General features: G+C 42.8%; 1 protein-coding gene across 5 annotated transcripts in view; it reads left to right on the top strand.

Annotated features, from left to right (window-relative positions):
• LOC119187730 (histone-lysine N-methyltransferase EHMT1-like) overlaps nucleotides 1–16,226 on the top strand; it is a 284,030-nt gene that overhangs the window by 152,144 nt on the left and 115,660 nt on the right. For all 5 annotated transcript variants that reach the window (XM_075878680.1, XM_075878676.1, XM_075878679.1 and 2 more), the window contains one exon: nucleotides 3,904–4,007. In XM_075878680.1, coding sequence (XP_075734795.1) covers nucleotides 3,904–4,007 — 104 coding nt within the window. The remainder of the gene's footprint in view (nucleotides 1–3,903; nucleotides 4,008–16,226) is intronic.

The following is a 16,226-nucleotide window of genomic DNA, read 5'->3' as shown; positions in this document are numbered from 1 at the left end:
TCTCGGTGAGAAACAAGGCAGGCGCATGAAATTCCTACGTTACCCCCTACAATTTCAAGTGGTCATCACAGTGGACAGGAAAATTCTATGTAGCAGTTCAAGTAGTTAGTTGCTGGGCACAAGCCTTGCAACTTGCAAGCCTTGTAAGCATTGCAACTAACTTGCTGCATTAGTTTTTTGTTTCGGTAGTCCACTGGACCTTACTGTGAGATAAGATTATTGAGCTCAATAAAATTGTTACTAACTGTTGCGGTTACAGTCAAAGAAAAGTATTAATGACCTAGTTTTTCTTGGACGACAGTCTTACTTGACTGACTTCATTAAACTATTGAACAGTAGGCTATTGGTAAACACGAATCTCTTGAATTGAATTACTGCTCAAACGGAGCAACTGCCTTTAATAAGATTGGTTTTGTACCTTAATGCTACAACCCTGTTTATTTCGGTAAACGCAACTCGTGCTAAGTGGAACATTTTTTATTGTTTTTTCAAGTTCCATTTTACGAGAGTCTACTGTAATGCACTACGTGCATGTAAAAGCAACCATTCCTTTAATGCTCTTTTTATTTTATTTGTAGTGCTGTTTGGTATAGTTCATGCAGGGTGTCTACTTTAACGCCGTACAATGGGTAGACTTTATCAACAATACCATGTGCTTTACGGTGACTGTTACCCTGCTGAGAAAGCATGGTGTCTCATTTTTTCGGTATATCTCCGCTGGGTATCTTGACCCCGGCAGGTGTACATGTCAAGCAGGTTAACTGTTAACAAAAACTCCCCTCCTTCTTCCCCCTTTGCTGTAAGTTTAGTCGAGCTTATATTGAATAACAGGAACAAAGGACGGGTTATTAAACCTTGTTTGCTATTAACAGCTTGTTAACTCGGACCTTAACGATACTGTACATAAAGCATGACTGCAGACCTTTTTCCACACAATGAAAGCCTAGGTTGTACTAAAGGTACAATTGTAACCACACTTTTTCTTTCAAGCGTGGATCACTTTAGGGGTTTAAGATATTATATGCTGTCATCGCTTCGTATAGCTCAGGCAAAACCAGTTGTAGCTTAGCCATATGTAGCGTAATGAGCTCACGCCAAGGTGAAGCTTTTTTTTCTCTTGTTTTTGGAGTGCCTTGATAATACCCAAGCCTCTATTTAATAAACCCCGATATAATGAATTAAGGATTATAAAGAAGGAAATGAAGAATATCTCTGTCGAACAGTGCAGCAAATATATGTCTATAACATATTCGGGGACATAATGAAGTATTTTCCTGGTGGGCGCGACTTTGTTATGAGGTTTGAGTGTATGAGTGCAGAGCACTTTAGGCGCCCAGGCTATCATATGCTGTCACCGCTTTGCATAATGCAAGCAAAATTATGTATAAGAATAGAAAAGAAAGAGAGCAAGTGAGAAATTGAAAGAGGAAAAGGAAGAGAGAAATATAAATAAAACTAAAAATATAAATATAAAGAGTGAAAAAAAGACAAAGAACAGGAAAAAAAGAAAGGGAGGAGGAAAGAAAGAGAAAACTGAAGAGAAACAAATGAGGCTGCCAAGCTCTGCACTTCCTTCAGGCTTGACACCACGATGCAAACCTGCCTTAATTTTTGTAAATCTGTCTTAATTTTTGGAGAGCAAATAGAGTGCATGGAAAATTAAGACAGCTTGTGCATCCAGTATTGTAACTAAAACATCAAGAGAAGCAAAGTCATTTGCAAATATCAAGTGAATTTCTTGGAAGTATTCGGTGGCTTGAGCTAGCTGTACTTAACAATTTGGGGATGTCTTCAGAAATGTGAAGAGGAGTGAATTTCAAGGGAAAAGTGGATTTCATGTTTAGGAGTACCTTTAGGGGAGATGCTACTCGAAGACACTTTTTTAAAAATATTCACCCTAGAGCAATAAAACTTGAGCTGTTTATGAAACTTTTTATGCTGATTTCAAATATATAATTAGTTTTCTTGCAAGTTGCACACTTTTACCTCTGCAACAAGACAAAGTTAAAGCCTTAACCCTATTGCCCCCCCCCCCCCTCTTTTCATCCCTAAATTTCTGTAATTTTTTACTATTCATTGTTCATAATGTTTCAAATAAAGTGTAGAATGCAAATAACTAATTTGGAAGCATTTACAAAATATGTAATACGCGTGAAAAATAATAGACGTAAAAAGTCCACATTTCACCTACCGTAGTAAAGGTTTACATACAATTTTTTTATTATACAATAAAATATTGGAATTTAAGCTAGATACTTGCATTTGTCATTTTTTGGTAAAAATGTGAGCAAACTTTCATGCATATCCGAGCACTAGAAGTGCCTGAAAAAGGAGGGGCACAATGAAAAAAATGGCGAAACTTGCGTTTTGAGAAAAACGAGTTTTAAAGTTAAAATGGAGTTTTTAATTATGAAAGATATCATTAAATCTGATTAAATTTGCACACCAAAAAGAACAATCTCTCTTGTAGTGGCCACTGCGACTAAAATATGCCAGTATCATGAGTTTGTCCCTCTCGTCTTCTTCGAGCCGACTCCTCACAGACATTTCGCTCACAGACAGGGCCATGAAGCGCTTGCCAAACTTCCGCTCCATCTGGCAGAGCCTTGTGCCATTTGCCAGATAGGAAGAAGTTCGACAGGACTGGGAAATCTAAACAAAGTCCAGTGTCATGCCATTTTGTGGCCATGTTTGTGCCACATACCGTCGTACATAATGGCGATGTCGTCCCTGCTAAGTTATCTCACTGCGAGCTTTTTCGACCTCGCAAGATTGGCGCTGACGTCATCCATTGCCGCATCACGAACTTTCCGGATGATGGGTGTGAATAACTTTTGACGCATTGGCTTTTCCAAGCCAACAAATTAACTGCCGCAAATCGGACCAGCTGCTCGTAGCCTACTCCTACAGAGCACGTCGCACAACGGTTTTCACTTGCACGCAATTCCTTTTTTCATTCATAATGGAGATAATTGCACGAGAAAAGCGTTGTTCAGCTGCGCTGCTCGACAAGACATGGACCCCGCAAATAGGTTTCACAGCACATACAGGCGCGCAGCAGCCAATGGTGGTCCCCAATCCGTACTATGTGATAAGCCAGTCGAGGCACTCGAAAGACGTGCAGAAGCGTGCTTATTTTTATCATTTTTTGCGCTGCATCAGCGAGAAAAACTGTTATTTGAAGAGTAGGGTTAGACTCTTCGACTCATGTGATCAACAATGACGAGCTGCGGCGCATTATCGGCGGCAAGGTGCTCGAAGACTGCACACTTTCGACCTTTTAACAGGCACCTTGTGCTCCTAATGTGCAATTTTAAAGCATTTCCAGTCAAGTCTCGACATGTAATATTTTTTTCAGAACAGTAGAGGTACTAATCTTATCAAAACAGGCGTAAATAAAAAATTTGTAATTTTTTTAAAAACTCTCGTTTTTGGACCCGCATCTCCCCTTAAGAGTACTCATGCTTAGGAGATCTCATGTTTAGTGAAAAGTGGATTTCATGTTTAGGTGTAAAGGAACATGCATGCATGGGGGCATAAGTGGACTTCATTTGACACGTGTTACAGCTTCTTTGGCCTAATAAATGATGTGTGCCAAGTAATTGCTTCAAAGGAGATTTTAGTTTCTCCAGAACCTGGACCAAAATGTCTTTGGTCAATCACATCATTGAATTTAGTTTCATTTTGAGTGCACTTTAGCTAAAAAAGTTCATGCACTGCTATACGAGAAAGAAAACTGCCCCTTGGTGCTTGGCAATGGTGAGGGGTGATTCAGTAGGTTTTAGCGGTTGAACGGGAGAGAACACGAGGACAGAAAGGAATGGGCTGTGGTGCAAATGGAAGCTGCTGCTGTACTTTTGTGCATGCAAAACTGCTGGAAATAACGAGCTCTTTCTTTTTTAGTGTTGCAAAGATGACAAAGTCACAAGTTATATCTTGCTGAGCATCAACCAGAAGCTTGGACAGCTGGTCAAGAGCAAACTGCGTGTTGAACGTGTACTTCACAGGTAAGTTGCGTTCGAACACAGTAAACGTCTAGTTTTGCCAGACTGAAATTACTGGCATATGAATTGCAGTCACTCTAACATAGCTTATGAGTGGCCTTTGGCCACCCACACCATCTGAAAATGTACAGTACGATTCACTGTTAGGGGGAACACACGAACGCGTGGCCACGGACCGTGTGGCGCAAACTGGTGGCGAGATTGGAAATGTGGCGCACCCGCATAAAAGCGCAAAGGCGGTGCTTGTCCGGTTTTGTCTGCTACTTTCCGCCCCTGCGCTTGCCGAGTACTTCGTTTTTCCGTGGAGCCGTTCATGCCACCGCTGTTCTGCCGGCGCCCCGTCAGGTAGTCAGCAGGCACACAAAAGGTCCAGCTTGTTTCTTGCTGTGGTATTTCACCAGATCTGAAACGATGTGATTCACACCCGCAGCAGTGGGGGTGATATACAGTGAAAAGCCAACCGATTATATTTAGAACCATGGTAATAAATGCCTAATAATAATAAATGTTGGAGCTTAACATCGCAGAACAGCAGTATCATTATAAGTGACGCAGTGGAAGGCTCCAGAAATTTCAGCCACCTGAGGTTTTTTAAATCGAGGTACACTGGCCTCGAATACTCCTGCCTCCATCGGTGATACGGCTGCCACGACCGGGATTTGATCCCATGACCTGCAGGTCAGCAGTGGAGCACCATAACCCCTATATCATCGTGGCGAGCTAAGAAAACACTTGAGAATGAAATCTGTTTGAAGGATCGATCAATACAGTGTGATCCCTAATGATGTTCTGGCTCTGGCTTGCTGCATCCCAGCAAATATTAGTGTTAACGTTCTGAATCATGTGAGTTTTTAATGATTGAAGCAACTTCTTCATATTTCAAATTGTCATAACAAGTGCTGTGCTTCCCCATTGAGTCTGCGCATGAAATATGAAGTGTGTAAAACTATACTAGAGTAAACACGAAAGAAAAAAATTTATTTGTCATATTTTTGTGACAAAAGATTAAGCAGGCCAATCTACGACCTCTAAACGTTAGAAAGATGAAAAGCTTCATTCAGTATCGGGTGATGTCAGCTCCAGTGTTGAGTACAACCTTCACCCTTGCAGGCGGAGACCTGTACAGAGCTTCCATGAAGAATGAATCTCGCTTAAGCCGCTTGCACTCTTCGTTTACGGAAGCCCAGAGGTTATCGACAGATTTCACTCGCAGAGTTTGGCTAGAGAGAGATGATTTCATTCTGCCCCACACATTTTCAATTACGTTCAAGTCAGGTGACTGGGGCGAGACACATGAGCACTATCACAGTCTTCAGTAGACTGTTTACCCCGGCAGCAAGAGCACGCTGACTGTATTATTTAGTATAGAGCTCGACTAATGGAAGCTTATCATCTTCAGGTGCTCTGGCCATGCCACATATAAGAGCTGGCACCACCGAAAATTCGTTCAGCAAAGAATTACGCCCCCAGCTGTGGAATTCTGTGAAAACGATAACAAAGCCCATTACTTGCGCTACCTGTAGTGTCAAATGCTCACAGAAACGTTAGTCGAAAGCCTTGCACAACGCTCGAACCAGCCGGCTACTTTTGATAACAGACAAGGAAATTGGAGCTTGATGCAACAAAAATAGCCGGCTTTTCCTTCCAACTACTGAAACATAGCAGAGCATTTTTCATTTTTCTACCATTGTTTCAGCGCTTGCTCTTGCAAATTTTTCTCTTCTGCAGCGCAGTCTAACCTTAGTTATCTTTCTAAGGGTCACTACACTGTTTGATGTATGGACAACTGGGAATAGAAAATGCATTTCATCTGAAGCTTGTTTATCTTAGTATGCTAATACTGATTTGTCTCCAAGGCCACATCAAATGCATAAACATTTACTGAACTTTTATCACTTAATAAATTCAGTGATTCCACTCCTGTGTCAATTGCACCGCACTGTGTCAAATTGAATATACTGTGTCCGTAATTCCTATGTTTTCAAGTTCCCAAAATGAGCGCAAAATCTCGTCGGAATCGGTAGCTTTGGCTTTTAGCACGCACACCATCATTTGTGAAGTAGTTGGGCGGGACACCAAGTGCGATGTGCTTCCCTGGAAGGTCCATCCAAGCTTGGAGTTCAGTGCGATCAATGATTCGTTGCCTTCGCACCGTGAAACTTCGCCAGTCAACACTTTCCACATCTGATCGGACCCGATAAGTACGCTGATGCCACTCTTAGTTATGATAGATAGATGTTGGAGCTCATCGGCAACATCGTTTCCCAGCTTCTTGAAAGACGCAACGAAGGCTACGTCCATTGCAGTCTCTGCGATGTCTTGGCAGATGCTTGGGATCTCTGTTGCAGTTAAGACTATTTCCGCGTCGGAAAACTGGCTTCGCAGTCGTAGTTCTACTATGCGACGCCTCTGAGCCTCTTGGTTCGATGTATTTGCGAAAGTATTGAAGGCTATTCGAGTTGCTCCCACGCTTTTCAGCTTGAGGTGCTTGGACAGATCTTCAGTTACGAAAGTCCTCTGACTGTCATCATTCATGGCCCATGCTCTGAAAGTCCGAAGAAAAACGGAAGTGGTAGAGTCTTGCTTGACGGGTCTTCTTCCAAGTGATGCACAGACTGTCGTAGTTTTTTCGTAGTTCTTGTTAGCATAGTCTGACTTTCGCGAACACCTATCTGGATCGCACATGCTTATAGCGTGTCGAGCTTGGCATCTGGAGCAGGAAATCCTCTTTTTGTAGTCCCGTGCCCGATGTCCTTTGGTGGTGCAGCAGAAACACCTTTTGTCGTTGGAAAGCAGTTCCTTCTTCTGCGTCAGTGACAAGTCAGCTGTGCAGGCTTCCGATCCGTGATGGCTGGACAAGCAGAATACGCAGTTGTCCTTTTTTCTCGTACCGAGTTGCTGTGAAGCACAGATGACGTCGGTTTCCCACGCCGAGAGTACGTCGACTGACTGGCCATGGGGAGTGTTCCATGTTCTCGTCCTTTGGCATCATTAAAATCACTCTTCTCCAGGCTTTCCAGCTCGATACACAGGAAGTTGAGCACACGGTTCAGTCCCACGGGTGTAGCTTCAGCTCTCGAGTCATATGCCAACTGGACGCCACATAATCGATGATACTGCACGACTATATCCCGTGGGAGAGCATGCAGTAGGATGTCGCAGAGCGTTGACGAAAATGACGACTTGGGCACACCCAAAGTCTCTAAGCCTCGGATATTCACGAGAACTTGGTCGTACAAGCTGCGTAGCTCTTTGGTGTCAGTCGATGAACGGACAGGGCTTAACATCCGTAGGCGCGTCTTGTCCCCAAATCGCTTCTGTAGCATTTTGATGGCGTCACTGTAGCAACTTTCTGTCGTCGGAAGGCCCGCAATCACTGATGCAGTGTCTCCTTTAAGATAGTCGCAGGTAATGAAACTTCTCTGTGGCAGTAATGCGATTGTTACTATGAACATTGTGGTAAAATTGTTCCCAAAATTTGGTGCACTTGCATAGGTCTCCAAAAAAAAAGAAGCTATTGTCAGTTTAGGCAATTTAACTCCAGTTCCGTCTGATGGTGCTACGGCTGTCTGGGCAACTGTTTCTTGAGTTCCGGTCGATGTCCTTAGCATGCAATCTTTCTTCCTGAGAATCTCAGCGAGAATGTGCGTAGGAACGTCCTCGTATTGTAAGACAGCGTTATACCCGACCTCAAACTCCTCATCAGGTATATGCGGCTCAATCTCGTTGTTCAGGTTTTTAAGCTCTTCGTTATTAGCCTTCAGCCTCTCATATATGGAGTTGAGCTGGTCATAGGAGGCAGAGTCGTTAGCGAGGAGCTCACTTGCCTCGTTTATAATCCTCGTGTTCTGTGCTCGCCACGACGTCCGCTTCGACTTCAGTCGCTCCATGCCGCTGCAGTTGACTGGTAGCCGTCCGTAGGGTCCTGGTTTTTAATCCCGGTTCTTCGGCATCAATGTTTAGACGATGGCGTCCCAGACACTGCGATCAGACTCAACTCTGTCTTTAAGGTATAAGGCAAAAATACTTGTTTATTTAACTGCGTTCAGAAGCACTCTGCTGTCACTTGAGCATCCATGCGTCCCTTGCTCGTGCTCTTCTTCTTTCTCGTTTCCTTGTCCCAGCCCAAAACGTGAAAAATAATCAACAAGGCTATGCTAGGTTTTAGCATGCCTGGATAGCTGCGTAGTTATGGGGCTTGCCTTTGGATTGTGGGTATACAAATCGAATACCGCTGCCTCGTGAAGAATTTTTTCTACAAAATTTCGCTCTTCATTTGTCTTTCCATGTCTTCGTTTCTTTCTCTCACCCCCTTGCTATATGCCTCTAGTCTGTTCTGCGATTTGTGATGCATACCTATTTATGATGATGATAGTTTTTGGATCATGACATTTTGACAAGCCATCATAGCTTTGCTGAAATGTGTATGGCAATTTAGTGATAGACAATTAATGTACTCAACTAAAAGATCGCGTGATTGCCGTGATATGTGTCTTCAGTTTTTTTTTTCTGCGTGAGGCACAAAAAACAATTTTCAGTGAAGAAATAAATATGTGAATTCATGTTTAAAAAGAAAAAATCAATGTTTGTTTTAGCCGACACACTAGGTCGTCTTTTTATTATTATGATTGTCTCGATTCGTGTTGTGAGCTGGAGTCTGTATCTTTACACTTGGCAAAGCTTCGTATCGCATCTTCAGTGCTACATCGTCGTCATGAATGATGTCTACTGAATGCACAGCTTCTCCTAGCGTGTGCAACGCAAAAACACGACCGCCGCGGGCTCTTTTTGTCTTCGTTACATTCTGCTTTTGCTCTGTGAACACATGGGCGTGGGCCCCGCCGCGGTGGTCTAGTGGCTAAGGAACTCGGCTGCTGACCCGCAGGTCGCGGGTTCGAATCTCGGCTGCGGCGGCTGCATTTCTGATGGAGGCGGAAATGTTGTAGGCCCGGGTGCTCAGATTTGGGTACACGTTAAAGAACCCCAGGGGGTCGAAATTTCTGGAGCCCTCCACTACGGCATCTCTGATAATCATATGGTGGTTTTGGGACGTTATACGCCACATATCAATCGTCAACACAAGGGCGTGGTGCGTCCTCTCTCGTTGCGCCGATTTGCCTGGCATAGGGTGCAAATACTTGAATGGGTGAGATAAGGAGCACAGAGAGAGAGAGAGAGAGAGAAAAGAAAGAAAGGGAAGTACGAAAAAGGAAACAAAAAGACAGAGAAATATGTGGACAGAACAAGATAGCAAGAAACAGATGCAAAAGTAGACGGAAAAAATAAAGAGCAAGACAGGAAGAGCAAGAAGTGCATAGTATAGCATAGCAAGGGGGTGGGTAAGTGAATTGAGAGGAGGTGTGTTGATAGTGTGAGGAGGAAGGAAAGGAGGAGAGGGTAAAACATAGCATAGCTTTGTACAGTAGACTCTCAGTAAATGGAAATCTGTTAAGCGGCGCTGCTGCTTAAATGAAAGTAGTGCTTCTGACAAGATTAGTTTAATCCTTGTATTCTGCATCATCATCGTCATTTCATCTCTCAGTAAATGAAACTTTTGTTGAAAGGCCACTCACCAGGCCCCATACCGAATTTTAGTTAGATAGCGAAAGTTGTTGGGTGTCCGATGAGGAACATTTAGCCACAAAATTTTTTCTAATCGGTTCATCACGAGCAGAGAAAACAGGTTTTTTGAAGCGATGCGAAACGAGGATGAGAGGAGGCGAGCTCAAAACTCTTGCCGCTCCTCCGTGTAGCCTTCGCAAGCCAAATCTCTTCCCCATCCTCTCCACATCTGACCAAGAGGTGACTTGCACATGACGTGCCCAAACAAGTCCTACCCCCGAGCAAGCGAGCAGCGTTGCTTTGTTGATCAGCATTATTTTGTGGTATTCTGCCTGTTTCTGCGGGATGGTTTGAAAACGCTGGCTTAGACACTGTAGAGTAGATGAGCGCAATGAGTGCGCGAACGTGTAGGAACGTTCCATGGCATTAATCTGCTCAATGCGCTGACCGCGGGGACACGAACGCATGCGAAACGCTGGCACATTAGCCCCGTATCTTGTAGCATAATACAGGAAAAAATGAAAGAAAAATGCACACGATTTTTATTGCGTCTCATTATTTATTTCCAGTTTTATTAATCTCTTAAAGCAACGAATATATAAACTACGCATGTTGTGTTAAATAATTTTTGCCATGTCACATGGTATACTGTTGACGTCAGAGCAGAGTCGTCTACATAGAGGACCAACGTCACTGCATTGCCGTGTAGGTCACTGCATTGCCATGTCATGCCCTCGTTCTCTAGGCGTGCGCCGGCAAAGGGGAGGGGGAGTGGTGCTCATCTTGAAATTTCACCCACTTCCGCGGCGTGTAGCGTTGCAAATTTTGGCAGATGTGATCATGAACGCCTCATCTACACATTGCGCTTGTCAGCTCAAAATTGTCAAACCTGGTGAGTGGCCCTTTATTGGAACGTATTTTTCTGGTCCCTCCAGGTTTCAGGTAATGAGAGACTACTGTATAGTATAGTGGATAGCCTTGTATAGTGTAAGAGCACTACAATATAGTTTCCTGATCCTGCTGAGCTAATACGAATATAATAGGGGTGTGTGAATAGTGGAATGTAGGGCCACACTGTAAACAAATCGAATAGTGACCATATTGAATAAAATATGATCTAATCCTGAGGCAACCATTTTCAAGACATGCTTTAAATTATACCACTTTTTGTATCAAGCAAATGATTATAAACTTTAAATAATAACATTATCATTACATTAAACCAATGAAAGACACCACTGTTATGCAAACTGAAGTAAGCTTGTATACAGTAACGACATATCTAGCCTTCGAGATAATTTCACAGCAGAGCTGTTGAGGTCGAGGTCTGCTGTGTTTTGTAGATGGAAAACCATCATCGTGAACTGGTACGCATTTATTCAGAAGCACATGGTACAAATGGTTAGTAAGAAACTGCAGCATGCATTGGTGTTCACTGCCCATGTCAAAAGACACGTTACAAGTGAAAGACAGGTGAAGGTATAAGCCTAGCGAAGCCAGGACCGGCTAAGTGCCCACCAGCTCTTTTGTGAACCAGCCTTGTGCGTATTAGTACAAGCTGTGCACTACTACAGTATTCGAGTTACGGAAGTTCTTCCTGGTTTCGAGGTGGTGCTTCATCACTAACTTTCAACCTACACTGAGACCTGAAAGTTAAACAATTCTTCATAATTTAACATCATTGATCACATAACTATAGGGAATCGAGGACACATTTTTTTGCTTTGGTGACACTTATGCTTAAAGCTAAAACTCCTTCATCCAGTGATGAGATGAGTAAAGCGTCGATAGTCCCGTAAGAGCTTGACTTGCATGCATCTTGGTAATATCTAATTAAAACAACATGAATGATCCTTGTTCCAATGTCTCGTTTATAAGGGGTTTTTTTATTGGTGTTGATTATTCTAAAGGTATTTGAAAAATATTCGAAAGTGGGAATATGCTCTTTTTCTCATTCTAGAAAATACGTTTAATTATATTATAATAAAATATTCACTTAAATTCTAAGGGAAGGTAAAATAAAATGACCGTAATTCTTTATTCAGTGAAAATGTGTAGCTAGGAACGAAAGTGCATGTTTACTTTTTAACATAGTTTGCAGGGTAATCTGCACTCAGTTAATCGCAAATTTTCCTGTGCATAGTCAAGGTTGCTTATTGACTCCCCCATATGTTTGATTTCAATGCTCAAGCTAGTGAAGTCATGAATAGCACACTGTGATTGAACATAATGAGCCCTCAATGAACTAAATTTGCAGGAAAAATGCGAATAATAAAAAAAAATGTGACAAGCAATGTGAAAGTTCTACAAGCTTCCTGGTGAAGAAAGAAGCCAAAATATGCTTATTATAAGCAGAAGTGGGAACTCTGCTACCTTATATATCTTATGAGCAGTGTTGTTTGCCCTTTTTTCTGAAAATTAATTTTTCAAAAGATTCAAATGGCAATAACAATTCGATATTTGAATCGTTAAATGGCACGGAATATCTTTTGTGCAAAGTTTATTTTATTTATTTATTTTATTTCATAATATTGTCAACCCTCTTTTTCTTGGGGCTTTTACAGAGAGGGTTTAACCAAATACAAACCAACTAATATACAGTTATGTAAAGTAGCAGCACAATCAATACATGTGCAACAGTTTATCAAATCTGCAAACACTGCCTGCATTTTCAACAATGCCTGGCCACGCAATCCGAGGCCTAATTACAGCTGGTAAAAAAGAATGCAACGAAACACAAACCAAGGAAACATGAAGGCATATCATCTGGCAGCCAATCACTCAAACAGATGTTCAACAATTTTTTGAATTGGCAAAAATTGCTTTCATTCACCACAGTGCCTGGCAATGCATTCTAAAGCTCAATCACAGCTGGAAAAAAAGAATAACAAAACACATCACTGCGACAATAGTATGGCACTAGAACATAGTTGTGACTAAAAAGATTGTTTCGTTTCCCTGGCACTTCTAAGTACATGTCTTTGTTAATTTTTAGTTGTCCTTGCAGTATCCTGAAAAAAAAGCTTTAAACCGGTTTTTTTGCCTTCATGCCTTAAGTGATTCCAGTTTACAAGACTCCATGACAGAATCTAACACGGTAAATCGGGCTTACGAAGTGGTCGGCACGGCGTTGAACCTTTTCTAATTTTGTTTTCGGGCTGTCTTGATGAGGACTCCACACGACTGAGGCATATTCTAGTAGTGGTCTAACAAAGGTTTTGTAAGTCACGAGTTTTAAATCTCGCATAGCTTGATGTAGTTTTTGTCTCAAGAAACCTAGTCTCTGGTTCGCTTTCAAGCACATATTGTCTATGTGTGTATGCCATGCCGAATTTAATGAAAGAGTGACTCCTAAATATTTAAATTGGTTATCATAGAGGAGTGAATTTTCGTCGATACAGTATTGAAAGGGCGTAACACCTGTTTTTTTGGTCTTACGTGTGTATATTGATTTTTTGTCGTTTACTTTTATACCCCATAAGTTGACCCATTGGCTGAATTTTCCAAACAATGACTAATTCTAACTTGATCGTACTTGCTCGTTACAGTAGAATAAATTAAGCAGTCATCTGAAAAAAGTTTTACTCGCACCGGGTGTTCAACCACTGAAAAGCTATCGTTGATATATATAAAAAATGACAAAGGGCCTAATACCGAACTTTGGGGCACACCTGAAAACACTTGGAGTGGTCATGACGAACTGTCATGTAAACGTACTGTCTGGTGTTTGATCACTCAAGTATTCCTTTCCCAAGTCACTAGTGTTCACTAATATGAATTTCCTGAAGTTTAAAGGTTAGGTTATCATAAGTCACTTTATCGAAAGCCTTCGCAAAGTCTATACAAATGACATCAATTTGTTGCTTATTATCGAAAGCTGCCGCAAAATGATGAACAACTTTGATTAATTGTGTAATGGTCGATAGTCCAGCTCGAAAACTATGCTGGGATGAGTATAATTAGTTGTTGCACTCAAGAAATTGTCAAATGTGTTTTGCGATGATGTGCTCCAAAATTTTACGAGTACAGTCGAGCCCACATATAAGGGCCCCACTTAAAATGAACTTTCGCTTAAGACAAACAATATCCACGTGACCGTGAAAATATGCATTGGTTCAATGTCACAAAATTGCACTTACAACGAACGTCTCAGAGCGCCACCGATCGGTTACAGCGAACGGGGTCGGCGCTCAGCCGACTTCCCGGGAAACCTCTTTTGACCAACGATCAGGCATCGGCGAGGTGTTCATATATTCTTATTGTTAAACGCTGACCCTGCCTCCGTGTCCCTCTAGTTGCCGCTCTCCCCGACCGCTTTTTGTTATGCACTCCTTCGTGCTTTGTCCTCCTCCCCTGCTACTCTGAGCACCCCGCATCGCCAGACGAGCCCCGTGTTTTCACACTGCCACTAATCTTTCAAAGACCGGTCGGCCATCTCCTTTGTTTTTGAAAGCTGGTACTGTCATTGGTGTCGCCGGCCTAGAGGAATCAGACCATTTTCCAACATCGTCGGCCACCGACTGTATGCGATCGTCTACGTCCAGTGCACGCGCGTACGCTATCCCACCGACTCTGATAATTCGGGATTCGTTTTGTGTTTAGGACCTGTTTTCGCTCACTTTGCACTCGGCTCAGCATGCCCTCCGCATGCATGTGGAAGCGTGAAAACGGCTGTAGTTTGCACGGAATGAATCGCGAAATATCGAAGTCGGTGAGGCCACGCAAACCTGCCGGTGCAACAAAACAATTTTTTGACCATCACCGCAGATTCTTTGAACAACACCGCGCACGCCAATCCAGGTGGCCGTGTTTTGACTTTTGCGTGCGGAGGCACTCTTTCAAGTTTTTCTACGCGCGCGTTTCACGGACCTTTGAAGCAAGCTGCCCGACCTACCTCGTTCCCGCACATTTTGGTTTTCAAGGTCGCCCTCTCACAGTGTCCTCCCCGGTCTATCGCAACTCCTTGCCCTTCTTTTCTTGCAAATCTGCTCTCCTCTTTGATCAGAACCACTTCGCCATTTCCACCGCTCCACGACGCCAGCCACGCTGTCTCGAGTTAGTTTCGTTTTCTGACTATAAACTGGCCCAGAGCTGTTCCCCGCGTTCTGGCATGTATGTCGCGTGTGCGCGTCTCGCTCGCTCTTGGTGTGTGCGTGTGATCAGGATGGCAGACGGAAGGACTTGCACGCTTTTTCCTGCTGCTCAACAAAACGTCAAAAGTGTGGCCGCTTGACTTGAGTGTAAACCATGTGTTAGGTGCCGCATTGCGGAGCGCGTGCTCTGCAAAGCGTAGCTGTTGACTACCTGGCAGCCAACTTGCCGCTTCAGGCGTCCCGGTATTTGGTTGTGGAGATGGTGTATATTCCATGGGTGGCGGTGAAGGCTACAGGCGCGCGAAACTGTTTTTGCGAGACCGACTTCGTCGACGTCAGGCCCGATGCCGAGCTTGAAGCTTCCGAACTGAATCAGTTAAGTGGCGATTTGTGGCAGCACGTCGTAAACTCCGACATGGGAGAGTGGGTAAAACATCCGTTGCGATAGTTTTATTACGACCGATGATAACGCCAACACAGCGGAACCGTGCACGGATTAGGGCATTGTGAATGAAGTATGTTGCAAGAGCGATTTGGAGGAATCAAATTGCGAGAACGACGAAACTTTGGAGCCAGTCCCTCATGCAGCTTATTCCACGGGCCTCGGCGAACAAGCATGCTGCTGTGTGAAATAAACTAGAGACCGCCCTTATTGCTTCTGCTCTTTAAAACACATGCATCATAGACTTTTTTTGGATTTAAAAAAAAATTGTGTTCCACTCGCAACTTTTTTGAAAGCTCTGTTTCATTTACTACGAACTTTGGGGTACAGCGATCGGATGCCGCGTCAGGCTCAGGTTCGTTATAAGTGGACTCTACTATAATACATGTGAGTGAAATGGGACGAATAATGTTTACAAGTCTGCGATCACCTCCTTTGTATGACTGCCCTGAACCAGTGCGAGGGTAAGGAGTGGGTTTTAGCGATTTCTCAAATGTAACCGTTAGCTAATACGATATCCATTTGGCATAGCGCTTCAGGAATACTGAACATGTCTCGTCAGGCTCATTAGACTTTTCCTGTCTATGTTCAAGAGGAGCTCAAACACTCCTTCCCGTTTGATTATAAGCTCTTCCATTGGTTGACGTATATGATATATTCTAAGTGCTTGCCTACATTAGTTTTTGCATTTTTCGTAAACACAGACTGGAAAAAGTAATTAAAATATTCAGCAATATCAGCCGCATGTGTTAACATTCCTGTATTTTTGCGATCTCCTCAATTTTATCTTTTCTACTGCTGAGATACGTCCAGAATTTTTCTGGGGAAGTTTTTAAAAATCCAGTCAGTGTTTTATGAAAGAACTGCTTTTTGTTTAAGGTTTGAGTACGCTTTGATACTGAGCGAAGTCTGGATATTTCGTCGGAGCCCTTTTTTTTTTTTTTTTTTTGCAGAGCCACTTTAGCTTTCTTTTTATGTGAATAATGCCGGGGTTAATCCAGCGTCGGCGTTGTTTAGATTTTTAAACATGTGATGGCACAAAACACTTCAGGCAATGTTTACTATAGCCTTGAATTCATTCCACAATTCATATGTTGTTTTTTTGTTTACATGTTGCTCCAAAAG

The sequence above is a fragment of the Rhipicephalus microplus genome, chromosome X (genome assembly GCF_043290135.1).
Source record: "Rhipicephalus microplus isolate Deutch F79 chromosome X, USDA_Rmic, whole genome shotgun sequence".
NCBI classification, from domain to species: domain Eukaryota; kingdom Metazoa; phylum Arthropoda; class Arachnida; order Ixodida; family Ixodidae; genus Rhipicephalus; species Rhipicephalus microplus.
Note: the sequence above shows the minus strand (reverse complement) of the source record. Positions and strands in the feature narration are given on the sequence as shown.